The sequence below is a fragment of the Acomys minous genome, assembly GCF_964271855.1.
Source record: "Acomys minous genome assembly, chromosome: 12".
In the NCBI taxonomy this organism is placed as follows: Eukaryota; Metazoa; Chordata; class Mammalia; order Rodentia; family Muridae; genus Acomys; species Acomys minous.
The window spans coordinates 58,643,543-58,670,841 of record NC_140493.1 but is presented as its reverse complement, the minus strand read 5'-3'; the positions used below and the strand labels follow the sequence as shown (position 1 = coordinate 58,670,841).

The following is a 27,299-nucleotide window of genomic DNA, read 5'->3' as shown; positions in this document are numbered from 1 at the left end:
AGTTGCGGAAGGCCTTTGCCTCTCACTCACCTTGCTGCTGCCTCCCGCGTGCTGGGTTACAGCTGTGCCGCCATCCTTGCCTTCACTATACAAAAGGGCTCCTTGTAGTGTATGTGCAAGCTCACATGACATGGGGCCTGTTGGTGGAGGCCAGAGGACGGCTCGGGTGGCAGGAAGAAGTGTGCTCCTTCCTCCTTCCACCATGTCAGTTCCATGTGTCAGGCTTGGCAGGAGTCGCTTTGACCTGCCTCGCCTTGCTGGTTATCTCACGTTCACTATTCAGTCCACAGAGCCTCGCTGTTTGCAGGATACTCTATGAACTATTTAAACATCAGATAGGTTGAGATCCAGCAGCATACTAGGACGTATATAGATATACGTAAAGCTATGGTTAGCGGAGAGCTTTGTGCTGTTTTGAATCTTTTTATTGGCACATGTTCAAGGAGACTTGGCACTTTTCCCCTGTCTTTTAGCCATTTTTCTTTTTCTGACTCCTGGTGTGTGTTTATTGTTGTTTGGGATTTTGTTTGAAATAAGGTCTCACTGTATCACCCCAGCTGATCTGGAACTCTCTAGGAAAACTAGGCTGACCTCCAACTCAAAGGCTTGTCTGTCTCTGCCTCCTGAGTGCTAGTATTAAAAGTGTATGTCTTGCATGCACCTCTCCTCTTGCTTCTTAAAATATCTAAGACTAAGCGGGGTCTTAGCTCAGTGGTAGAGCTCTTGCCTAGCATGTGGGAGGCACCTGTACCAGAAATTTATAAAAGTCAGATTGGGCCAGCTCATTAGGGAACCTTGACCTTTCTTCATCCTTGGAGTCACTAGAGCTTCAGAGGGTTTGTTTAGGGGGCAGGAAGTGCTGGGTGGACATAACACTCTGTACGAGGCACGGTGCACGTCTCCCGTGTTCTGGATCTGGGTTGCAAGGGTGCACTGTAGGAAGCATGGGGAAGAGCCAGATGGAGTGGACTGGGAGCAGAGAATGTGAGTGCCCCACGCCTTAGGAGAAGAGAAGGAACAGGAGCAGCAGGGGGAGCCTGGATGCTCTAGAGAGCTCTGCTGCCCACGGGGTCACTGAAAATGTCCTGAGGCTTTCAGCAAACATGAGCAGTGGGCTGACTTCCAGTTCCTTCTAGGCCTCATGACATCTATATAATGCGAGAGCAAACAGTTGGATCATCTATTCGCATCTAGTAGCTGTGGTGCCCATTGGGTTAAACTAAGCAGCCTGGCAGCTTCTGGAGAGAGTGCAAGTCTGGATGTACTCATGAAGAAAGAGATGCTACCTGGACTGTCAGGGTGGCTCTGCTGGTAAAGGTGCTTTTCACTGAGCCTCATGACCTATGTGGTAGAAAGAGTTGTCCTTTGACCTCAGGAAAACACCATGTGCACATGCCTACACACACACACACACACACACACACACACACACACACACACACACACACACACACACACACCCAAATTTTAAAATGAGGCATGATTTTTTTCCTTTTTGTTTGAGACAGGGTCTCAATATGTAGCCTTGGCAGGCCTGGAACGTTAGAGATCTTGCCTCTGCCTTCCGAGTGCTGGGATTAAAGGATGGCTTTTTTTTTTAAACCCGTTTCCCGTCCTTGTGGTTTTTGTTTTGTTGCTCTCCCCTGGTTTCAGATACCACTGAGGAAGATGATTGGTTTCATCATGTTTGAAATCTGCTAGTTGCCTTACACACAGGATCTAAGAAGGTTGTACCTCTGGAGTCTGGTCCAACTCTTTACCAAGCTGGCTTCGTCCTTGGGCTCTTAGGAACCTGCTCTTGGACTGTGTTCTCATGTCCACGCCAGCCCTTTGTTTGCACACTGTTGATTTCCTCCAGTTGTGCTGCCTCTTCTGCTGAGCCTGACTGCAGTGCTCACGTCAGCCGTTCTCCCTTCAGATGAACTTTCCTGTGTTGGCCCACACAGGCTCATATATTTGAATGCTTAGTCACCAGAGAGTGGCAATGTTAGAGAAGGTTTAGGGGCCGGGGCCTTGTTGGAGGACGTGTGTATTGGGGGTGACATGCCAAGACTGGTCTTTGCTTCTCTGCCAGTGGATCTGGGTGTAGCTCTCACTGCTTTTCCAGCACCATGCCTGTCTGCATGCTGCCATACTCCCTGCCATGTTCCCTACATGATGGTTAGGATTAAGGACTGTGCCGCTGAAGCTGAAAGCCAGCCCCCAGTTAAATGCTTTGTCTTACAGGAGTTGTGTTGGTCATGGTGTCTCTTTCTAGCAATTAAACAGTGACTAAGACACTGGCCTTCATAGCACCAGCCTTGCCTTGTAGTTTCAGGACTCTTAAGTTCCTCCTGTATCCTGTCCTGTCCATAGCTTTGCACTTACCTACTAATTCCTATGCGCTCCCCATGCAGTGCGCCTGGGACACAGTGTGATTTACCCAGTATCAGCCCAGCTCTTCATTTTTCTTGAAGTGTAAAGTAGCAACAGTGTCTGCCCTGCGATCCACACCAAAGCACGGTGGTCCCTCATCTGGGACTCCTTTCAGTCTACTGTCTGGTTTGTGGGTGTTTCTTGTTTGCTTGTTTTTGAACCATGTGATGTTGCTGTTTTGTAAACAACAACAGTAATAATAAAGGTCAGGTAGACTTTATATGGTTTATTCTGCTTTAAACCACCCTCTCCCTCTTGCCTGCTGCTGCCACCTCAGCTTAGGCCTGTGTTGTGGCTGGCCTGTTGGTGGCTGCTGCCACCTCAGCTTAGATTGTGTTGTGGCTGGCCTGTTGGTGGCTGCTGCCACCTCAGCTTAGACTGTGTTGTGGCTGGCCTGTTGGTGGCTGCTGCCACCTCAGCTTAGGCCTGTGTTGTGGCTGGCCTGTTGGTGGCTGCTGCCACCTCAGCTTAGATTGTGTTGTGGCTGGCCTGTTGGTGGCTGCTGCCACCTCAGCTTAGATTGTGTTGTGGCTGGCCTGTTGGTGGCTGCTGCTTGGTCTCCTTTAACTGCCCCCTTGTTGCCGCCACTTTACCTGGCCATATGCCAGTCTGTGACTCTTGCTTCAAACCCTGCTTTTCTTCCTAATCTCAATACCCATTAACACCTCCCCTGCCCTCCACTTCCACCACTGCTGCCACACGCCTCGTTTACCTCCTGTACTTTGTTTTGAGGCAAGGTCTCCAGTAGCCCAGTCTGGCTTGGACCTCATGACCCTCCCAAGGTACTGAGACCATGGGTATGGACCACCACACCTAGATTTTGGGTTACCTTTGAGAAATGCTCTCTCGGTAGCCCAGACTAGCTTGGAATTCACTGCACGGCCCAGGTTGTCCTTGAACTCCTGGTAATCCCCTTGTCTCAGCTTCCCAAGTGTTGGGACTATAGGTGTGATCCATCACATGCAGGGTTATTTGTTTTCAACTAATTTTCTTAATTAAAAAAAAAAAAAAGACTGTGCTATGTGTGAATGTTTTGCCTGAGTGCATATATGTGTACCACATGCAGGCCTGGTACCCAGGGAGGTCAAGGAAGGCATTGCTCCCCTGAAACTGACCATGTGGGAAGCCAGCCTGCATCCCCTGCTAGAGCAACCAGTGCTCTTATCTGCTGAGCCATCTCTCCAACCCCCATTAAAACCTTTTTTATTCATCACTGTCCACTTGAGTTTGAAAGGCAATAGGAACAAGAACTAGCTGATCATTTTATAGGGTGTGATGTGAGAGGAGGCTGAAGTGTTGTGAATCAAGAGTGGTTGAGGTCCTCTGTATTTCACTGATGACAGGGACAAGGACCCCGAAGTGTCTGCCTATTTTGTGCTATGGAAGTGGCCTCTGGTGTAGTTAGCACCTGAGTTTACTTGGCTAATGAGGAGTTCACTGGGCTTCTGGGAAAAATGAAACAAAATACCTTATCTAACTTTATTTTATTTCTTTAAAGAAAGTATTTAAATTCCTCAAGTACCCCAACAGTTTCATCAGTCTTCTGGTTTAAGAAGTACCACATTATAAGTAAAAACTAGGAGGCTAAAGAGATGACTCTGGTTCCAAGAGGACTTGAGTTCTGTTACCAGCACCCACATCGAGTGCCTCACAACTGCCTGTAACTCCAGCTTTAGCATCCAACACCTTCCTCAGGCACGTGCAAGTGCACTTGTGAGTGAGTGAGTGTGTGTGTGTGTGTGTGTGTGTGTGTGTGTGTGTGTCCTGCTTAAAAGTAATCTTTAAAACCCTAAACATAACTAAGCATAAAAAGAAAAACCACAAAAGCAAAGGCCACAGCGTAAGTTCAGAAGGCGGATATTTTGTGGTTGTGCACCTGTGTGAGCCAGCTTGGGTCCAGGTGAACATTAGAAGATCCCATTGCACCAACGGCAGAAGAGTCCTGCTCCTCGGTAGCATCACCTCGCCCAAGGTACTTGGCTGTTGAAACGAGCTCAGCTCTGCTGACCTTGTGCATGGGGCTCCCTCCATAGTGAGTCAGTAGGTGTTTCTGAATCAGGGTCGTACTGTCGGCCGTATCATTTGCCCTTCCAAATAGTGGCCTTCTCAAGGCGTTACACATTTCCTGGCAGTTGGTGTCTGGGAAGGTCTCAAAAGTGATGTCCATGGGAGTCTGCGGGGAGTTGTGAGCTCACTGACACCAAGAAGCCTGAAAGGACACAGGCGTTTGGAGCTGCTGAGACTATTGCTTGTGAAGTTGGGGTGTGCTGGGAAATCAGGGGTGGATGGGCACCTGGCCTATGAGTTGAGTTGATTGCCGGGCAGAATGGCTGGGTTGGACTGGAAAGAGGAAGAGTAGTCCGTGACACAAGAGACAGCGTGAGCCGGGAATGGTGGCACACACCTTTAATTGTAGCACTCGGGAGGTAGAGGCAGGTGGATCGCTGTGAGTTCAAGGCCAGCCTGGCCTACAAAGTGAGTCCAGGACAGCCAAGGCTACACAGAGAAACCCTGTCTCAAAAAAACCAAGCCAACCCCCAAACCAAAAAAACCAAAAACAGTTGGACCAGCCAGGCTGACGCTGGAAATTGAACAGCATGCTTTAGCATGTGGCTCAGATCATTTTGTTAGCTAGTAAGTGTGGACGGCGTGAAGGCGTGTGAGCCAGACACCATCATGACAACCCATCGCCTTCCCTACTGGAGGCAGTGCAGGTGAAGTGAGGAGGAGGCTGCCCAGCTTCCTGTTTCGGACTTTGACAACAAGGCTACAAGTTAACATGACTTTCCCTCTTTAGTGTTCTTTCAGAGGACCAAGACAGTTATCTTTGTAACGTCACCTTGTTTAGAAAAGCAGTTGATGATTTCAGACACAAAGCCAGAGAAAACAAGTAAGTCTGTCTGTCTGTCTCATATATATGCAGAGATGCGTGTGTATAATTTAAATTTGTTGGATTGGCTCTATATGGTGTGGACAAATGTGTTTTCCTCCATGTGTAGGTTCATAGTTCGTGACTTCCAGTATAATGAGGAGGAGATGAAGGCAGATAAAGAAGAGATGAACAGGCTGTCTACTGACAAGAAGAAGCAGTTTGTATGTGCTGTTCCTCAGCATGTCAGGGTGCAGCACAAGACGAAGTAGCATTTCCTGTCTTTGACTTGGAAAAAGACAGAAGTTCTGGTTTTTCCTTTTAAGATAATTTGTTTTAGTTACTTTATTGCTTCACGTCTTTCATATCCTAGTCCAGGTGGAGCTCACTGTATGGCCCAGAGCCGTCTTGAGCTCTTGCGGATTCTCCTGCCTCAGCTTCAGTGTTGGGATTATAGGCAGCAAGCAAACCCCAGACCCCTCTGCCAGCACTCCTGCAGCGCTGGGGTTACAAGGATGTGTGGCCTTTTCTTTCTTTCTTTCTTTCTTTATTTTTCTTGTTTTCTTTTCTTGTCTTTTTCTCATTGGTTCAGGGTCCTTATTTGTCACAGCAAACTATCTTACCCCTGAGCCATTGCTCTCATTTTGCAGTCTTTTAATTGGATTTTTTTTTTTTAGAGCTTGTTGTAATTTTGAATCTTAGGAAAATTGGAAAATATATTTTGGAGATACTGAAAGCCTGGAAGTGTCAGAGAGAAACATTATGAAAATGCAGTTTATAATTTGGTGCTAGAAAACTGTGTTGGGCCTTAAGATTTAGTCCAATAGAGTGCTTTCCTAGCACACAGAAGCCACAGTGCCGCTAAGAGAAGCTGGTTGTGCTGGTATTTACCTGTAGCCACAGCATTGGAGGGTCAGGGAATTCTAGGTCAGCCTTGGCTGTGTGAGAACTAGTCTCAAAAAAATAAAATAGCCGGGCATGGTAGCACACGCCTTTAATCCCAGCACTCGGGAGGCAGAGGCAGGTGGATCTCTGTGAGTTTGAGGCCAGCCTGGTCTACAAAGCGAGTCCAGGACAGCCAGGGCTACACAGAGAAACCCTGTCTCAACCCCCTTCCCCCCCACCCCCCAAAGTCACATAAGAGCGTAGAGTGAGGTAATGGGTGTCCAGTATAGTATTTGAAACATTCATAATGTGGCTAGTCACTTCTTTAAAGATGTTTGATTGTCTATTGCCATTTACAAACCAATTTTGTATATTTCTTTTTAAAGGGACCCCTTGTACGGTGGCTTAAAGTGAATTTCAGCGAGGCATTTATTGCGTGGATTCATATAAAAGCATTAAGGGTTTTTGTTGAGTCTGTTTTAAGGTAAGAAAATTCACTGAGAAAGTTGGAGTTGCAGAATTCTGTATACCTCATTTTGTGACAGAGTCCAGCCATAGGAGGGTGATTTAAAACAGCCTAAGGGCCAGTTCTGAGGAGGGAGTGACTGTCAGGGCCACACAGCCTGTCAAGCCTGTGCTTATCTTTTCCTTTGACACCAGGTTCAGGAAAAGAACCTCCCACTGCCATGCTGTCTCTCACATATAGTCATACACGGTGAATGAGGGTAGGTCTGAGCAGTTAGTGACTGCATTGTTGGTACAGAGTGTGCTGGTGACTGTGTCTAGTTGGTGTGTGTATCGATTGCTCAACATGGCAGCTTGTTTTGTTGGATAGATCTCTTCCAGGCCAACCTTGAACTCAGTTTGAGCATAGACTGCTTCAAACTTTGATCTTCCTGCCTCAGCCTTCTGAGTGCCAGAATAGCAGGTGTGAGCCATCGTGCTTGCTGTCTAGAGATTGCTGTGTAAGACAGACCTCTAAAAGTCATCATCAGAAAGGCCTGCGCTCTGCTGATACAGGTGCAGTCTCGTAAATACTGAAGCAGTAACTGAGGGACTTATGGTGGTGATCATGTGTTGTGCACTGCGAGTGATTATGGGGGTCATTTATTTATAAGACGGAAGCTGCCCCACAAACCCCAGGACTGTGTACAGTGATGGACACTCTAAGCAAAAGACTTTGAGCTCCATAACTAGAGGTGCACCACCATTTAAAATACATTTATTTATTGTGCTTGGGTATTTTGCCTGCATGTATGTCTATACCACAGTGCATGAGGGTGTCAGGTCCTCCGAAACTGGAATTACAGATAGTTGTGAGCTGCCACGTGAGTGTCAGGAATGGAACTCAGGTCCTCTGGAAGAGCAGCCAATGCTCATAACCCCTAAGACATCTCTCTAACTCCATGGGACCACCATCATTGTTTGTTTGTTTGTTGTTTGTTTATTTTTGAGACAGGGTTTGTCTGTGTAGCCTTGGCTGTCCTGGACTCACTTTGTAGACCAGGCTGGCCTGGAACTCACAGAGATCCACCTGCCTCTGCCTCCCGAGTGCTGGCATTACAATACCACTGTGTCCTGTCTCACCATCATTTTTGTGGTCCTTGCATCAATAAATACATTGGTATGTGGCATATGATTTGTAGTTAGTGCAAAATGAATTGTAAGATATTAGCTGAGTTGGGTGTGGTAGTGCACACCTTTGATTCAGTCGGCAGGAAGCAGGGGCAGCAGCTCTCTGGGTTCCAGGCCAGCCTGGTCTACATATTCAGTGAAAGCCTGTCTAATAAGAAGGTCAATGTTTGTTTAAAGTGAAGGTTTCTCAGATAGTTTGCGTGTTTGATGTACAATATAGACTTTAAGATAGCTATAGTAGCAGTTGTGTGGAGGCCCTCTACACATGCTTTACAGCTCACTTAAAGACTTGCCTGTAGCTGTGCTTCTCATTTTTAAATTTCTTAACACATTTAAAGTAGGCATGGAAAGTCTCAGTTTTTAATTATAAACATAATTCTAGCCCTGTATTGTTTTTATGTATTGGGCATACTCATAGATTACGGTGAAATTGAATATTAATTAATTCCTAGGGTCGGGCTTATGTGCCTTCCTCTCCTCTGCAGCCCAGCAGGCCTCAACCTTATACAAGCCCTCCCTGCCCAGGGTTGGGATCGCAGGCATGAGCTGCGGTCCCTGAGGTGGCTCACAGGGCTGTGTTCCCATGCTAGTGTAAGCAGACTTGTAAGTGGCTTATTTAACATGAAGAGAGAAACAGGCGAGTGTTTGCACTAAAGAGAAAGTGCCTGTGTGTGCTTGGCCTGCATGCTGTTTCTGCTGCTTTTCAAGGTACGGCTTGCCGGTGAACTTCCAAGCGATGCTCCTGCAGCCCAATAAGAAAACGATGAAGAAACTGCGAGAAGTGTTACATGAGCTGTACAAGCATCTGGACAGCAGTGCGGCTGCTATCATCGATGTGAGTTGGCGTCGGCTTAGAGGAGAGCACTTGGGAGTCATAGAGTGTGCTGCAGGAGTGTTGGCAGAAGGACGGCAGGCTGCCCCCTGCACACGGCCATTGGGGTTCCTAGGAGAACTCTGTGTTTATATACCAGCTGCAGCTATCCTTGGTGTTTTCAGAAGCTCCTCATGGTCTTGTGTGTATCAGATGTTTATACTTGCAGAAGTTCAGAAACAACCATGGCGTTTAGTTGTTCTTAAATTATAGATTGCAGAGAGGAAGAAAATAGGAAATTATTTTAATTTTGTTTGATAGAAATAATGGAGTCAGTAGATTAGCAATTTATTTATTTATTTATTTGTTTATTTTGGGAGGGTGTACATGTTCTGTGTGTGTTTGTGTGTGTGTGTGTGTGTGTGTGTGTGTGTGTGTGTGTGTGTGTGTGTGTGTGTGTAACTTTTCCTTTCGCCTTGTGGGTCCTACTATTCAAAGTCAGGCCACCAGGAAGCTTGCAGCCAGCACTGAGCCATCTCTTTGATCTCTTTGGCTCAGATGAACAGACGAACATTTTGAAGGGAGTTGTCATTTGTCTACAATGGTTTTGAAATGTTAGGTTTGTGGGTGTTTTGCCTGCATGTATGTTTGTAGCAGTGAGTGCCTAACAGCCAAGGAGGCCAGAAGGAGGAGGCAGATCCCTAGAGCTGGGCTCACCGTGTGAGCAGCCACAGGGGACAGGGAACTGGACCCGGGTCCTTTGGGCTCCTCGGGCTGCATCAGCGCCACAGCCCGCCTCAATCTGCCAGACAGACAGCAACAAGCAGCACGCATGGTGGTGGTGGTGTCACACCACACGAGCAGGCCTTTATTTTACAGTTGGAATTTCCCAATCTTGTTGGTTTTCTCTTTACATAAGACGATAGCATCTGATGTATCAGAACGATGGAAAATTAGAGAAAGTGACTTGCTAGCTTTTCATAAGATCTTGGAGAGAATAAGAAGCCTAGGTCTTCAAAACAGACTTCGCTCCCAAGTAAATTCTTACAAGGTGCAAATGAACTGGAGTCTTTAAAACCACACTTGGTTTATTTAGACACAACATTTTGTAAAGCCTTTCCCCTAAACCCAAGATTGAGAAGGTTACCTTTTGTAGTTATACACAATAAAGCCTGGGGAGGCCGCGGTTTAGTCACACAGGCCTCTGTGTCACAGCTGCTCGCTGTGTTTCGCAGTGTGACTGCGCAGGCTCAGTTTCCTCAAGTACTTAGAGCAAAGTGAGCGCGTAGCTCAGGTTGAATTAGTCTCGGTGCTCTGGGCGCAGACGGTGCCGTGAAGGGCCTGTGCGTGGCTAACTGGCCTCTGTGGTTTCTCCATAGGCTCCGGTGGACATTCCTGGCCTGAACCTGAGTCAGCAAGAGTACTACCCCTATGTGTATTACAAGATTGACTGCAACTTGCTGGAATTCAAGTAAATGAGCTCCTCCTCCCAGTCAGCCCTGTCCTGTGTGGCTGTGCTCACAGGGTTAGCTCGCACAGCTCCCACGCCCTTTGCTTGCTCTGTGCCCTTTTCCCAAGGTGGAGTTTCTCATGTGGTCCATAACTCAACATTTGCTTTTTAATGGGAAAAATATATATATATATAGTTTCTTTTTATTGATCAGGTCTGTAAATGTGTACTGAAAACAATCAGAGTTTATTTATAAATAGAATTGTTTATTTAAAGAGGTATTTTCCTCCTGATATCATGGTCTGCATAATTCTGTGTGTTACTATTGTGCACAGCCTTGTTTACAGGGAATGGCGTAAACGTACCATTTTGTTCACTGTATTTAGTAGACATAATTGCTCAGTAGTTACTAAGTCGTGATATAGAGCAATGTGACAACATTCAGGTGTGTGCTTTCAGAATGTTCCCAACACTATCTTGTCAGCACCCACAGGACAGAATAAAAGACCCTGTGCCCGGTGTGCTGTGTGTGTGACTTGAGAGGATGTCACTGCAGTGCAGGCTAATCGCAGGCAGCTGTCAGGATGCACTGCTGCTGAGAGGTGTGGACATTTGTGTCTGACTTGCATATGATTTAACTGTGCCAAATTTGGGTCAGAGCACAAATCTGAAGGTTATTTTTCCAACACATGGTGATATTTATATTTGGACGCTGGACGCTTAGTTCTTTTAAATAGAAATGGGGCCAGTTTTGAATAAAGTGTAGCAAAACTATTCAGTATTAGTCATTTATTTTGTCTAAGTCTTTATGTTTCTTTTCTAACATTCATAATTATAAAGGCTTCACTTTGACTTTGACAAACTGACATGGCCTGAAAATAGTCATTTCTGGCCTTTAAAATCCCTGAAGTGAATGACTTGGCTTAAAATCTAGAAAGAATTTAGAGTAGAGTTCTGTGGTAATGCTGTACTCACTGTGTACACACACCACTTTGCAAGTGGGAGAACTGTTCTGCACTGTTCCGTGTCTTCTAGAGAAATAGCCGCAGCCCTCTAATTTCCATCCTCAGAGGAAGTTTGTGGCTGTTTTCCATGTCCAACATCCATTTCCCCGACTTGCCGCCCTCTTTTTCTCCCATCGTCCCCTTGCCCTCAACTTAGAGCTTGCTTGAAGAAAGCAAGGATTACACTACCCACTCCTGTCGGTTGCTTGTGTGGATTAATGGTTTGTCCACGATCGCCTCTGAGACTTGAGCGTCCACCTTTCCTGATCGATGGTGCTGTTCTACCAAGTGTCTGTCATAGAAGTTGGCGATGGGTGTTAGGGTGCCAAGCTGTGTGGCTTTACTCTTAACCCAGCCTTGCAGAGGTCTCTGTACTTTGAATAGCACCCTTAAGAGATTCTACAGCTGTACATAGTAAATTTTGTCACATGCTGCCAAATTATTGGTCAGAATTCTAGATCCCAGATATGTTAGAAGCACAGGGTGTGATTGGTGTTGACACAGAGTCTCACACAGCTCTAATGTAGCTCTAGTTGGCCTGGAACTTGATGTGTAGACCAGTCTGGCCTTGAACAGAGATCACCTGCCTCCGCCTCCGCCTCCGCCTCCGCCTCCTCCTCCGCCTCCGCCTCCTGAGTGCTGGCAGTTTTGTTTTCACTTTAGTGTCAGAAACTTCTATGGGCTTTTCTTTCTTTCTTTTGCAAGTGTTCCCTGAACCTTGGTTGTCATGGGGATGTGGCTAGTCTGCACCACAGGGAATGTGTCTAGACATGAGTGACCACTGGGCCACAGGAAGGCTGTGATTCTGTGAGTGGGTAGGGACCGGGTTCTGGTGTGAATTAGTGTGTGTGAGGCTCTGGGTACAGTGCTGCAGAGTGCTGGGGCCATCCCCATTGGAGGAGCTTAGCATGCGTATTTACTTAGGGCTGGAAGCTGCCTCAGTGTGATTAATATGACAATTCGGGGCGCACCTGATGGGGAGTCTAAAGGTTAGAAGTGCTGACAAGTAGGGTTAGCGTTTGTGTTGGCACAGTCCTAAAGCAGCTTCTGTGTCTTTCCGTGCAGTCCACGCTGGACTGTTTGTATTGGTGGTGGTGACCAGCGTGTGGGAAAGGACTGGTCCTGCTCACTTGTCTTCCTAAGGGCTCTCCTGGGTCGGTAACCATAGGTAACCGTTAGATCGTGGACATTCAGAGACCCTTGTGACCTGTTGCCTCAGCCTTTCTCCGTGGTGACGGGGGGACTGGTCAGCCCTGGTCACAGTGTGGGGACTGTATGTTTGTATGCATGGTGTGTATGCATGGTGTGTATTGTATGTGAGTTCTGGGGATAGAACTCATGTTGGCGGTTAGGCATTCCACCACTGAGCTACAGTCCCCGCACTGACAAGTTGGGTTCACAAACTGTGAGTCTTATTTAAATCTAATATTTCTGATTCTGGGATCTTCCCATCATACATCTGTTCTCCAAAAAGTGTTACGTGAGTGGCCAGAGCACAGCCCTTATTCTGTCCAGTATGGACAGTGGTAGACAGTGAGTTTGGAAGATGGGGACTGATGACTAAACTGCATTGCTGTTTGGCAGGAGCCCAGCGCAGGTCTCAGGTGCTCACTGTAGTGACCACAGCTCGCAGCCCAGGAGATTGCTTGCCTCTGCAAGCCTGCCAGAGTTGCTCTTGAAAGAGCCCTCTGTAGTCTGTGTCCCAAGTGGATTTTGGAACAGACATAGATCACATAGTGTCTTGAGAGCCATCCTCCGCGCTCTCAGCAGCGGGAGCCGCTGCCTGCTCTCAGTCCTGTGTTACACTCTCAGGTCCTGGAAACGAAACAGAACCGATGCAGACATGAGCCACTACAGACTGCTTACCGTGAAAACCTTTGCTGCCTTTAGATAAATGTATGGTTATTGTGTTAGTGAGAGAAAAGTCACTTCTCAGTTTGTTGGTTAAAATCAAATGTAGTAAATCAGTGAAAGATAGTTTGTTGTGAGACGTTTGTAAAAGTCTTGTGTTCTAGGGAAAAACACTACAGTTTAGAGACATGCACTTGAGTGGAAATTAGTCATGGCCAGGTGTGATGGCACACACCTTCAATCCTGTCACCCAGGAAGCAGGTGGATCATTGACCAGGCTAGCCTGGTCTACATAGTAAGACCCAGGGTAGCCAGGGCTATGCAGAGAGAAGACCTTGTCTTGAAAAACAAAACAGAACATCAAAAACCCTGGCGTCATGCAAGGCTTTAGTGTCAAGCTGACTGTGAAACCTGCCCATAGCGATCAAGGTCACATTTTATCTTCTGGTTGAGAGCCTGTTTGCCATCCATACATTTATGAAATGTACAAACAGGACTTGGAAAGAATGAGTGGCTTGTACAGGGGACCACAGAAGGTAAGGAAGCGTGGAAGAAGGGAACCTTGCCAGAAGACGGGACAGTCACAGTACTGCGTTGAGCTTGGAAGTGGGTGTGTGGTCAGTCGTCAGGAAATATGGAGAATACGGGTCCAGAACTAGGCACACGGTTGACCTCAGCAGATAAACTGTGGCAACTGCTGTCTTTAAAGGAGGACTGACTTTGCTCAAATAGTGTTTTTTTTTTTAAGATTTATTTATTTATTATGTATACAACATCCTGCCTGCATGTGGGCCTGCCCACCAGAAGAGGGCACCAGATCTCATTGTAGATGGTTGTGAGCCACTATGTGGTTGCTGGGAATTGAACTCAGGCTCTTCAGAAGAGCTGCCAGTGCTCTTAACCTCTGAACCGTCTCTCCAGCCCCCTAGTTCCTTTTTTCTTAAGAAATATTGCCATGTTTCATAGTTATCATTTTATATTTTGACTGATTTGTGAAGAGAATGTAACCTTGCCTTAGGCTGGGCCCAAGGTGAAAGTAATCTGGGGTGGCTTGACCCCACTGAGACTTTGTCTCTACAAACTGATAAAGATCTTAAATAGACTCAGAGAGAGAGAGGAAGTTTCAGCCCAAGACAAAAAGACGGGCTCCGGAGACTCCGCCCGGCGGGGTACTGTATTGCAAAAAGGACCATCACTTTGAGGAAGCCAGAGGAGGAAGCGGGAGAGAAAGAGGAGAATGACTTTGGGAAACCGGAGAGAGAAATCCGAGGTTCCTGCCCGTGGTGTGTGGACTTGGGAGAATTCGGCAAGCTCAGTTTCGGTCCATGGGTTGTGTGGCTTCTGTCAGATAGAGGATCTGCTAGACTCCCGAGAATTATAAAGTAGAATTGTTAGGGAATCAGAGCCAACAAGTGGTGCCCAGAGTGTGGTGCCACTTGTTAATGAACCAGTATGGCCCAATAATGTTTATTATTATTAGGCCTATAATTATTATTATTACAGTATTTTCCTTTTTGTTTGTTTGTTTTTTTTATTTTGAGACAGGGTCTCTCTGTGTAACCTTGGCTGTCCTGGACTCACTTTGTAGACCAGGCTGTCCTGGAACTCCCAGTGCCTGCCTGCCTTGGCCTCCTGAGTGCTGGGATTAAAGGCGTGCACCGCTGCACCTGGCTATGACAGTATTTTCTAACCTGCTAACAACCATTCAAGACATAGACACCTGTTATATTTTAAAATAGCCTTAGTTAACCTGGGGCAGGGCAGATCTTAATCCCCTAAACTATGGGATACCATCTGGTTCTAATAATTTCTATCAAGTTACCTCCTATCCATAATCCCAAATACTTGTTATGTTCTTCACCTGGGCCAAATCTCCATCCACGCTGGCCATGTGCTTCTCCTCCGCCTAACCCATGGCGCCCTTCCTTCTTCCTCTCCTCCTCCAGTCTCTCTTCTTTCCCAAGATTCTCTCTGACTCTCCCAGCCCAGGGACCTCAGCCACACCTTTCCTGTTTGCCCTGCCCAGGGTGATGGCCTTTTATTGGTCAGTTAGGCTCTTATGCAAGGTGGGTCACAGAGACAGCAAGCAGTAATTAGCATCAGACGACACTGATTCTCAAGAGAATGGGTCTGTACGGATTTCATGTTTATTCAAAGCACAAAGTCACTTTTGCTTCCTATGAAAAATACAAGCATGCAGTTCCTGCGTGTTGCCACAAGAGGGCAGTGTGGTGCTACTGAGAAGGAAACACTTTCTGGTCCTCCAGAAAGTCTGGTTGGTTCTAAAATGTACATGTGGTTAAGAGAAGCTCACACTTGACAGTATTCTGGTTGGGGGTATTTTATTAAACCACATTAGTAGGACAATTCCAGAAAACGGTAAGTAATTCATCTTGTGACGTGGGCACACACACACACACATATACTGAACCACTGACTAGTTACTGAGCTAGTACTGTGAGCCATGCATTACTCTGGACCCCAGTGGTCTGCATTTCCAGACTGAGTAGAAACAGGAAGCAGGAGGTGCATCTGTCTCCTACTATGAGTCAGGCGTTGCCACTGGCCACCCCCGTCCCCCACCGTGCCCCCCTACCATGGTGGACCATCCCTTTTTAAACCGAGAGCGCACATGTATCTTCCTTCCCTTAAGGTGTTGTCTGGTATTTGGTCACAGAGAAGAAACATAACTAATATGGTGTCATCTGCCTGTAGGAAAATTCAGCCTGTAAGCCTGTACTCTGCCTTGTCCATCCACACTGTAGGTCTGGCTGAAGACACCATTGTCCAAAAGAATTGTCTGTGACGACTCTATAGACAGTCTGGGTCTGTGCTGCCCCTAGCCCATCGATAGGGATCACTTGAAATGCAACTAACATGACAGGAACGGACATTTGACTTTTAATATAGTTAGCTCTCCCTGGCGGCTGTACCTGACAGTGGCTGTCACGTGACCTGTATCTGTTCCTTCCCCCCTCCCCCCTCCAATGATCCCATAACCAGAAGAGCCAGCCCAGCCTCTGTGTGCCTTGATCTGCAGATTTGACTTCCCGGCCATCTGAGGACGGCCCGTGAGTCACGTTCCTTTGATCACAAAGGCACTGCACACATCCTATGCCTCTGCGCATGAGGACAAACGGCCGCAGCACCAAAGGATCAGAAGCTGTTTCTGATGGGAAATATTGAATCAGCAGAATTGAAAACACAGCTGCACGCGTCTGATGGGAGCATAATTTCCTGTCAGCCAGTGCCTACTTAGCATTCCTTTTATGCAGGGCATTCACTACACCGGCTCCAGGGACACATCAAAGAGATGATGCCCCTGGACGACACGGTTAGTCTCCGCCAACAGGATTTGCAGTTCACGAAATGTGGAGGCGCTAAGTCCTCTCTCTCTGGCAGGAAAATGCCCTCAGGAAGAGGCATCTGTTTAGGAAAGGGCTCGAGCTTTGTGCTGGTGCATAGGTAAAGGTGCACAGGTAAAGGTCTTGTCGCTTCCCTGAGCCCAGAGGCACTGTGCTGCCCAGCAGTAGGCTGCAGGGTGGGGGTGGGGTGCTGAGAGCATGCTTTCTCTTTGAACTAGTGCTGCCACCCCACCCCACCCCACCCCAGCCTTTTTCCTCTGGGCTCTTGGCCTTTGCACCTGGTATGTAGAAAGTTCTGGACATAGGCCCTCTCCCCCAGCTTTCCCTTTGCCGTCTCTGCTGTCCGTACCTTCTCCAGTGCATTTGACAGCTCCTTCGTGGCCACTCTGTCCCCCATCTCGGCTCACCTTCCCTCTTAGCTCTGAGGCAGGGGATGGCAGGTCACTGTTGTGAATCATGAGCCCATTGCCACAAAGGCCTCATTCAAACTGAATTTTTCTCTTTTAAACTTGGCTTCTCTGTGTTTTCTGGAAGCAGGATCTTTTTTAATTCTTGCTTTGATGGCAACTGTGTGTGTGTGTGTGTGTGTGTGTGTGTGTGTGTGTGTGTGTGTCTATGCACCACGTGCATGCAGTGCCTGCAGAGGACAGAAGAGGGCATCAGATCCTCTGGAACTGGAGTTACAAGCTGTGAGCTGCCATGTGGGTGCTGGGAGGTGAACCCAGGTCCGCTAGAAGAGCTGCCAGTGCTCTTAACTGCTGAAGATCTCATACACCTAAGAAATCTGAAACCACACAAAACAAAAACACAAGAAAATTCAAGCATGCGATGTATGTGGATGAACCTTGAAAACATGCTAAGAAGCCAGACACAAAAAGACACGACGTCATTATGTGAAACAACATAGGCAAAGCCATCCACTCAGAAAGCTTAGTGTGGTTGGCAGGTACCAAAGAGGAAGAGGTTTGTGGTAACAGCCAATCGGTAGATGGCATTTGACAGTGTTGGTGATGGTTGTACAACTTGGTGAATATACTGAAAACCAAGTGATGAAAGTATTAAGTTCTTTTAGTTTTTTGTTTTATGTGTATGAGTGTTCTGTCTGCATGTATGCATATGTGTCACGTGAGTCTGGTGCCCTCAGAGGGCAGTGCCAGATTCCCTGCAACTGAAGTTACAGTTGGCTGTGAGCCGTCACGTAGGTGCTGGGAACTGAACCCAGGTCCTCTCGAAGAACAGCCAGGGCTCCTAACTGCTGAGTCATCTCTCCAGCCCCAAATGACACAACTTTAGAAAGGTAAATTTTGTTATGTGAAACTCAGTTTACCCAAGGATATCTGGAATTCTCGGGCATGATTTGCTTACCCTCTGTCTGTACAGTTGGAAGACATGGACACACTGCCCCGTACTCCCTTGATGCATAAGGAGTCCTGAGCACTAAGGTTTCGCTTTCCACTTGCCCACACCTGCAAACCTTCCTCAACTTCCAGGCTCGATGTTCCAATCGCAGTGTCCACAGTAGCCCGTGTTCTCAGCACTCTGCAAAGCTGCCTGGCTGAGGAGCTGCTGTCTGGGACCTGCCAGTTTGAGGGTATCTTTGTTGTTTTAGTACACGCCACGCCCATGTCACAGTGCCCTGAGGGTGGGGTCCACATCAACACCTTTTGTTTTTGTTCTTGAAAGGGTCTGTGTATCCGTCGGCGCCGCACCGTCCAACGGAAATAAGACACCAACAACCAGACTTCTCGAGATCTTTACTCAGGATTAAGCTCAGTGGGAATGGCCCGGAAGAAGGGAAGGGCCAAGCTTAAGTACAACTCAAGGGCCAATCAGCTCATGCCAGGTGTCACCTCCTCATAGGTCCGTGTCAGAGCAGGATTGCTTGTCATCAGATCACCAGTTACCCTTGCACAGCCTTTTGCCATATGAGGACTTGTTTATCTTAGCGCTCACCGTTGGGATTGCGGAAGGCGGAGTGTGTGAGTGTGTATGTGTGTAAACATTTCTGTTCCAAAAGAGGAACAGGGCCATCATAAGAAGAGGTGGAACAAAAACAAGACCAAATTCCAGCAGGAAAACTTCAAATCCTTGTTCAGCATCTTGGGCTCCAAGAGATGTAAGTCGCCCCACCTCCGTGGCTCTCTGCTGCATGTGGCACAGGCAGCCTTTGTTTTGGGCCAGCTCCACTCTGCCTTAAAACAAAGTATCTGCCACATCCTGGGGTTGTCATGGCAGCTCAGGCCCTACCTCACAGCCTCACTCAAGGTCTCCTTGTGGCATTCGGAACCTAACACAATTACTTGGCCTAGAGCTTTCTGGAACCTTGGTATAAGCCTCTTCAAGCCCATAACCCTTGGCTTTGGGTGCAATCAGTACCGTGGATGCTGCCAGCTTGGGCTGTGTGCTGGCCCCATCACCACAGCTGCACAGGTGTGAACACCCTCCTGGCACACTCAGTTCTGGAAGTGTACTTCCTTCTCACCATATATGTGTTCCAACAGTTTATTTAGAATGTAGACATTTTTAAAAGTCCCCACTGTCATGAACACAAAAGCTTTTCAGCCAAAATACAATCTATAGTCAAAATAAAAGTCCATGAAAGCGTTCACTTACCAGGAAACTGGGACAGAGGGGAGGACATCCCATTGAGACTCTGGATGAGACAAGCATGGGAGAATAGCAAAATAGAAGGATCCAGAGGGTCCTAGAAACCTACAAGTAGAACATTATGGTAGGCAGATTTGGGCCCAGGGGTCCTGCTCAAACTAAAGCACCATCCAAGGACAATACAGGCAGTAAACTTTAAACCCCTACCCAGATCTAGCCAATGGTCAGAACAGTCTCCACAATTGAGTGGAGAGTGGGATATGACTTTCTCATGTACTCTGGTGCCTCATATTTGACCATGTCCCCTGGAGGGGGAGACCTGGTGGCACTCAGAGGAAGGACAGCAGGTTACCAAGAAGAGACTTGATACCCTATGAGCATATTCAGGGGGAGGAAATCCCTCTCAGGAACAGTCATAGGGGAGGGGAATAAGGGGAAAATGGGAGGGAGGGAAGAATGGGAGGATACAAGGGATGGGATAACCATTGAGATGTAAAAGAATAAATTAATAAAAAAAAAAGGTCCAACAGTATAGCTGGGTGTAGTGGCGCACCCCTTTAATCCCAGCCCTGAGGAGGCAGAGGCAGGCAGATCTCTGGTCTACAGAGTTCCAGGACAGCCAGAAGCAGTACACAGACAAACCTGTTTTGAAAAACAAAGAATTCAGCAATATATTAACCTTTTTCCACTCATTTGCCACACTCATTGCCATACCATGCAAACTAAATCAGCTCTACTATGTAGTTCTCTGTAGCAGCAACGCAGAGCTTTCTTCGTCATCCATGCTAAGAGATGGTGACTCCTACAGGTTAAACAGTACCCAACGCAGAGGCTTCAGAAACGCCTTCACTGGGGCCCTCACCGGTCGGCGCTGGCTAGGACACATCTGGGCACTGACCGACAGCTGCGTTAGGCAATGTTTCCCTGAGTCTGCTTTACTTTCTGACAGTCACTGACATGACAGGAACCTCTCTGCTTAGGGAAAGTCACTGAATGTCAGAGTCTAGAATTTGGGCTTTAAAGTGACTGAAAACAACCCACCTGTGGTGCCCTCCAGTGTCTCTCAGGAGTGTTCCACTGAAGTAGGTTTTTCCCAAGACAGGGTTTCTCTGTGTAGCCCTGGCTGTCCTGGAACTCTTTAGACCAGGCTGGCCTCCAACTCACAGAGATTCACCTGCCTCTGCCTCCCAAGCTGGGATTAAAAGCGTGCACTGCCACCGCCCAGCTTGAAGTTTATTTTAGAACACTATTCTTCATTTGATTATACAAAGTGAGTGGCCACTTCCCAGGATTCCCGTGAACACTTCAAATCTAAGGGGTTTTTTCTTAGTTTTTTTTGTTGCCACACCCTGAAGTCCTGGGTGAGGTTGTACTTTCAAGGTACCTGACCTTTTGTTCTCATGTAAATAAAGCATACTCGTATGGATCTCTAACGGTCACCACTGCTGTGTCCCCAGCTGCACTCCACACTTTTTTCCTTATCAAATTGCATATTTTCATATCTTCATTTGACTTTTCACTGTAAAACTCGCTAAACACTGTGAGCAGCAACCATGTGGCTTCTGTATTGTGCTGTCTTGATGGCTTAGCCATAGTTAATCATTAATCAGTCCGTTGCTTTTGAATTCACTTCACTAAAATTTTCAGGAGGCACGATGAGGCTAAACTTTTCAGCAGTATGTAACTTGGTGTCTAATCCAATTGCTGACCAACACCCCCTACCTCCGCCCCTCCCCCCCCCAAGCTCTAAGCAGTCTTTGTTGTGATCGTTTTTCTAAAAAATGAATCGTCATCCTGGAAACCTCCCACCAAAATCGCCCACTAAGCTCCTTTAGCCCCAAACCATGCCACATTCCTTCCACAAACCAGTTCCAAATGCCCATGAAACGCATGGTGAGGTTTCTCAACAGCGATGTCAGACACGGCCTTTCTTGACACCAGTCTCCTCCTGTGTTAGTCACTTTTGTGGTTGATGTGATAAAATATCTGAAAGAAGCAACTTAAAGGGTGAAGCGCTTTAGTCTGGCTCATGATTTTACAGGGGACTGAAGGCCATCTCGCTGGGAAAGGGACATCCAGGAGGAGCCCGAAGCAGAGAGGGCAACGGGATGATGGGCCCCTTCTGAGGGCGACAGGAAGAGGGGCGGGGTGGTAACTTTAGCACCCCACCCCCCAGAGGGCAACAGGAAGAGGGGGCGGAGCTATAACTCTAGCACCGCCCCCCTCTGAGGGCAACAGGAAGAAGGGCAGAGCTATAACTCTAGCACCCCACCCCCACAGAAGGCAACAGAAAGAGGAGCAGTCTATAACTCTATCACATACCCCCTTGAAGGCAACAGGAAGCAGAGCTGGAACCCTAGCACATGCACACCCAGAGGGCAATAGGAAACAGGGCGTATCTGTAACCCTAGCGCAGCCTCCCTAGAACAACAGCAAGCAGGGCGGAGCTAGAACCCTAGCACTCCCCCACCCACCCCCCACCAGTGGCTTTTTTTTTTTTTTTTTTTTTTAGCTAGGCACACCTCCTACAGGTTCTACAACCTCCCTAAACAGTGCCACCAGCTGGGGACTAAAACAGTTCTCAGCTGTAGTGCTATTTCAGGAGGCTCTACAAACGTACGGAGGTTTGACCTTGCTGGAGAAAGTCACGGGGACTGGTTCCTTGGCTTCTCGGTCTCCGGTCTCCGTGGTGTGACTCGCTCTGCTTTCACTTGCTCCCACCACAGTGATGCTCTGCCTCGGAACTGGCACAGAATCAAGGAGACAATAACAAGATTTAGCCAAAAGAAATGCTTTTTCGCTTCAGTTGTTTATAGCAGGTATTTTGGTCCCAGTAAAACTCAGTAGCGCCGGGGCTCACCCACATTTGTTTATTTTATGTGTATGGGTATTTTGCCTTTGTGTATGTCTTTTTTTTTTTTAAGATTTATTTATTTTATGTGCATCTGTGTTTTGCCTGTATGTATGTCTGTGTGGTGGTGTTGGATCCCCTGGAACTGGAGTTACAGACAGCTGTGAGCTGCCGTGTGGGTGCTGGGAATTGAACCCTGGTCCCCTGGAAGGGCAGTCAGTGCTCTTACCTGCTGAGCCATCTCTCCAGCCCCTTTGTGTATGCCTTGTCCCAAGTGCATGCTTGGTGCCCGAAGGAGCCGGAAGAGGACATCGGATCTTCTGGAACCTGAGTTACAGACAACCGTTATCCTACATTTGTGCATGCTGGGAAGTAAACCCAGGCCTTCTTCAGCAAGAATAAATGTTCTTAACCGCTGAGTGAGCTGTCTCGGCCCTGAGATTTATAAACTTTACGGTCTCAGTTCCTTTTCCGTTGCTGTGATGAAACACCGTGACCAAGGCAGCTTACAGCAGACCTAACACTCCAGAGGGGCAGAGTCCATCAGCATCGTGACCGGGGAGTGTGGCGGCAAGCACCAGGCGTGGCGGCAGGGACAGCTGACAGCTGAAGTGCCACAAGTCTCACAGCTCTCAAACCGCGCCCCGACATCCCTCCTCCTGCAAGGCCGTGCCTAGTTAAGCCCACCCAGTCAGGGCCACTAGGGACCAAGTATTCAAATGCCTGAGAATGGAGTTGGGGGTGCCGGGGGGGGGGGGATTCAAACCACCTACTTTACTACTTTTTGTAGCTGTTCTGTCATTTTAAGTAATATCTGGTGTATAACGACTAACTCTGTAGACCCCTTAGGCGTATAGTAGTCTTTCAATAACATACAATCACAACACACGAGCACAAGGGCTTTTTGTTTGAATTTTTGCTGGGGGTGATGCTGTCTTTCTTTTGGATTTTTCCAATATGTTTATGTTTCTCACTTCCACTGCCTCTAGTGGGAAGGAGCTGCCTTTGTTTTAAACTGTCCCAGCTTTGTGCCAAGAGACAAGAGCAATAATTTCTACTTACTCCAAAAGAAAAAAGAAAGAGAAAGTGTACATATCATAGAAACTGCTGCTCTTGCTTCCCTCTTACTGTGTCAGTCATGTACAGCATCTGTTTGGGCAGTGGTGCCCAGTCCCCTGTCCCGTCCCGTCCCCCCCACATACACATTCTTCCAAGGCTGTGCAGTTTTAGGGGAGACATGACCCTTGGAATTGACTGCCTGAGAAGTGTTAACTTTCCTTCTGAGTCCGCGCCCATGTAATTAGGGACTTAGGTTGAAAGGAAATGTAAAATTTTCCATAGTCACAGCTTTCCAGATTTCAGTTGGCTGTGCGCCCTCTAGTCAGTTTCTCCTCTTATCTCCACAGCCAGGCTCCCAGCTCCAGCGTCTCCTGGCCACCAAAGTTAACTCCTCAGTCACCATATGGTGCCTGGTGCTCTATCACCCGCCACCCCCCACCGTGGAGGGGAGGGGCACTTACCAGGCTTCTTTTTTTAAATATATGCCATTGACTATTTATTTGTCTCACCTCTGTGTTTGTTTCCCCGTGCCTCACACCCATCCCCATTTCTCTGCTTTGTAATTTATGTGGTCAAAATTATTCCATATTCTTTTTTCCTTGCTTCCTTTCTAATTGATCTGTTTTTTCTTTTCTTCCCTTTTCCTTAAGGACTACAGTGTAAAGAGATCCCTGTTATCGAGGCATGATAGGGCGTTGCTCTACTCAAGGTTACTGTTGCTGTGATGAAACACCATGACCAAAAAAACTGGGCAGGAAAGGGGTTATTCAGTTCACATTTCCACATCACAGTTATCATCAAAGGGAGTCAAGGCAGGAACTCAAACTGGCCAGGAACCTGGAGGCAGGAGCTGATGCAGAGGCCATGGAGGGTGCTGCTTCCTGCCGCCTCACCATGGCTTGCTCAGCCTGCTTTTATATGGAACCCAGGACTAGTGGCTGGGCCATGCCCCATCAATCACTAATTAGAAAAATGCCCTACACGCTCTTCGATAGCCTCATCTTTTTCTTGTTGCTGTTTGCTTGTATTTCAAGGCAGGGTTTCTCTGTGTAGCCCTGGCTGTCCTATAACTAGCTCTGTAGACCAGGCTGGCCTCGAACTCAGAGATCCTCCTGCCTCTGCCTCCCCAGTGCTGGAATTAAAGGCGTGCACCACCACCACTCAGCTGTATAAGCTGCTAATATGGAGGCATTTTTCTCAATTGAGTTTACCTCCTCTGAAATGAATCTAGCTTGTGTTAAGTTGACATACAAGTAGCCAGCACAACGGAGTGTGGCAAGGTATCAGAGTTCTTCAGAGAAAAGAATTTATTTGTAATAACAAAAATAGCTTTTACAAAGAATTTGTTCGCTACGCCACACGCATGCCTGTAATCCCAGCACTTGCCAGGCAGAGGCAAGGGGATCTCTGTGAGTTGGAAGCCAGCCTAGTCTGCAGAGTAAGTTCCAGGACAGGCAAGGTTACAAAGAGAAACCCTGTCTGGGGTGGGGTGGGGTGGGGGGATTGGTGTCTGTAGTTAAGCAGCCTGTGGAAAGAAGGTTATTTCAAGTGCGCAGTATTGAGGTGATTCAGCGGGGGTGAGGGGGTGGGGGGGTGGGTTAGGCTCTCAGGATGTGGTGCTGCTCCCCGGTGAGGAGGCTGAGGTCGCTGACCCAGCTCCTGACTTGAGGGCACCTTTGTTTATTGTTTGTGCTTTGAGATACTGTCTCACTACCTGAAGCAGGCTCATCTCAAAGTCTTCATGTAGCCTGGGCAGGCCTTGAAAGTGTAATTATTCTGCCTCAGTCTCCTAGGTACTGGGTACACAGGCATTTATCACTGTGCCCAGCCTCGTGGCTTGTTCAGGGACACAGTCCCCTAGCTGGAGCTTCTGTTCACTCCTTCTTCTTCACCCTAATTCTTGCTGCCCTCAAAAGCCTGCCACGTGTTTTTCATGCCTTAGCACAAAAAATCTGGCTCCTCCCTGTCACCATTTTATTTTATTTTTATTTTTGTGTTTGTTTGTTTGTTTGGTTGGTTGGTTTGGTTTTTTTGTTTGTTTGTTTTTAACGGATCCTAGGCTTTTGGAGCTAAAAGGAGGCTCGTCCCGCCCTCCCGCTGTAACATTTTCTTACTTTATGAGAGAATCCAGAAGCTTCTGTGAGGAAGAGCGGAGAGCATGAGGCTGTGTCCGTAAGGCAGGACAGGGGTGAGGTGGCGGCAAGAGGATTGTCTGACAGGAAAAGAAAAACCAGAAACAAAACCGTAAACCGTGGGCACTTGAGCCTTTTATCCGTTTTCAAACTCTACAGCCTTTTTAGAGATGTTGTCACCACACTCACAGCCTTAATATCTACAGGAAGATGTAAAAAGTCACATGTGGTATTTTAGAACTTTGTGTTGGCGCTGCTTTCCAAACAGGCTCTCACAGAGCTAGCGCAGCCTGGCCTCGAACTCACGTTGTAGCTGAGGACGATGTTCCTCTCCCCCGATCCTCTTTATAGCCCGTGGTACCACGCCTGCTTTCTGCAGTGCTGGCGTTTGGCCAGGGCTCTGTGAATGCTAGGCAAGCACGCTACTGACTGAGCCGTGTTCCCACTTTACACTTTGCTTTGTTGTGGTCTTTTTAAAATTTGCCTCTTTTGTCTGAGAACCATTTTCCCAGACAGCTCTGCCAGGACCCAGCTGCTAGGGTTTTACCGTGGAGGTCGAGGGAAAAACACACCTCTGTCCTCAAGGGAATAAGTGACACAGCGTGCACAGTGGTTAACAGACAGAGACAAAAGCTGGGAAGCAGCGGATGGCAGAGAGAGATTTACTTTATTTATTTATTTATTTATTTATTTATTTATTTATTTATTTATTTTATTTGAGACAGGGTCTCTTTGTGTAGCCTCGGCTGTCCTGGACTCACTTTGTAGACCAGGCTGGCCTTGAACTCACAGCGATCCACCTACCTCTGCTTCCCGAGTGCTGGGATTAAAGGCGTGCAGCACCATGCCCGGCTTATTTTATTTTTTTTAGCTGTGACTTATTTTTATCTAATGCGTGTGGGTGTTTTAGCTGCATATATGTCTGTGCACTGTGCAGAGGTCAGAAGAGGGCGTCTGATCCAATGATTGGGTGGTGCATGCAGTGCCTGTAGAGGCCAGAAGAGGGCGTCTGACTCAATGACTGGGTAGTCTATGCAGTGCCTGTAGAGGCCAGAAAAGGGCGTCTGATCCAATGGGACTGGGTTTACAGAGTTGTGAGTTGTCATGTGGGTGCTGGGAATCATGTGGGTGCCAGAGCAACCAGTGTTCTTAACCACTGAGCCATCTCTCCAGCTTCCAAGACGGTTTGCTTTTAAATACGATGTCAGCGTTGCTGAGAAAAGAGCTGAGCCAAGGAGTGTTGGGGTGGTGGAAGGTGTGTGAAAATTCTCTGAGGCAGGAGATTGCCAGGCAAGGACGGACACGGCTTATGCTGGTGTGGCTGCTTGGAGGGAGCTGGGGAAAACAGCCTAGGCTTCAGAGCTATGGCACAGACTGCTGGCCCAGGTCTATGCTTCCGACAGCAGGAAGGTAGGGGGAAATATATATTTCATTTAAATTTAAATTTTTAGGCAATAGGATTTGCATTTAGGGAATAGGATTTTTTAAATATCCAAACTCATTTTTTAAAGAATCCTTTTTTGAGATTTTTATTTTTAGAGGCAGAATTTCTCCATTTAACAGAGCCCTGGCTGTCCTGGACCGGCTTTGTAAACCAGCCTGGCCTCGAACTCACAGAGATCCGCCTGCCTCTGCTTCCCAAATTCTGGGATTACAAGCATGTGCCACCACTTCTGGCTTTTTTGAGAATATAATTAAAACATTTCTCCCCTAATTTTAAAAATTCATTTGAAATTGGCACCCAACTACTTTCTTAATACTGTCTCTTCCTCAAAGACAACAATAGCATTGAATATAGGCTAAACATATAGCGCACACACAAGGCCTCTGAAGATGAGAGAAAACCAAAACTGGCCCTTTAAAACATTGATAAGGCAGCCAGACATAGTGGGGCACACCTATAACCCCAAAACCTGGGAGGCTGAGGCAGGAGGGTTTTGTTTGAGGACATCCTGGCCTACACCTTGAGACTCTATCTCAAAAGCCAAGAGCTATTGTGTAGTTGGTGGTAGATGCTTGCTGACATGGCAAGGTGTGTGTGTGTGTGTGTGTGTGTGTGTGTGTGTGTGTGTGTGTATACATGTGCGTGTGTAGCCCAAGCTACATTTCTACTGTGTGCAGGGTGTCTACTGTGTGCTGGGTGCCTACTGTGTGCTGGGGACCTACAGTGTGCCGGGTGCCTACAGTGTGCTTGGTGCCTACAGTGTGTGGGGTGTCTATTGTGTGCTAGGTGCGTACTGTATGCTGGGTGCCTACTGGGTGCCCACAGTGTGTTGGGGACCTACTGTGTGCTGGCCGTTGTCAGCTGCAGGAGCTACAAAGAAAAGAAGGCTAGTTCTGACTAGTTCTGACTCTAGAGACACCC

At 47.5% G+C, this 27,299-nt stretch overlaps 1 protein-coding gene and 1 long non-coding RNA gene across 2 annotated transcripts in view; one reads left to right on the top strand and one right to left on the bottom strand.

Annotated features, from left to right (window-relative positions):
- The window catches only part of ATP6V1C1 (ATPase H+ transporting V1 subunit C1), a 44,367-nt gene extending 33,528 nt beyond the window's left edge, over nt 1-10,839 (top strand). The window contains exons 9-13 of the mRNA XM_084749527.1: nt 5,213-5,305; nt 5,415-5,508; nt 6,556-6,653; nt 8,513-8,639; nt 9,995-10,839. Of these exons, the coding sequence (XP_084605653.1) occupies nt 5,213-5,305; nt 5,415-5,508; nt 6,556-6,653; nt 8,513-8,639; nt 9,995-10,090 (508 nt within the window). The 3' untranslated portion in view covers nt 10,091-10,839. The remainder of the gene's footprint in view (nt 1-5,212; nt 5,306-5,414; nt 5,509-6,555; nt 6,654-8,512; nt 8,640-9,994) is intronic.
- A 10,667-nt stretch (nt 10,840-21,506) lies between these two features.
- On the bottom strand, nt 21,507-25,015 carry LOC311578748. Its single transcript, XR_014772965.1, has 3 exons — nt 24,917-25,015; nt 21,973-22,070; nt 21,507-21,636 (listed from the first exon to the last, which is right to left on the bottom strand). It is a non-coding gene; the product is annotated as an uncharacterized lncRNA (long non-coding RNA).
- Nucleotides 25,016-27,299: the final 2,284 nt, after the last annotated feature.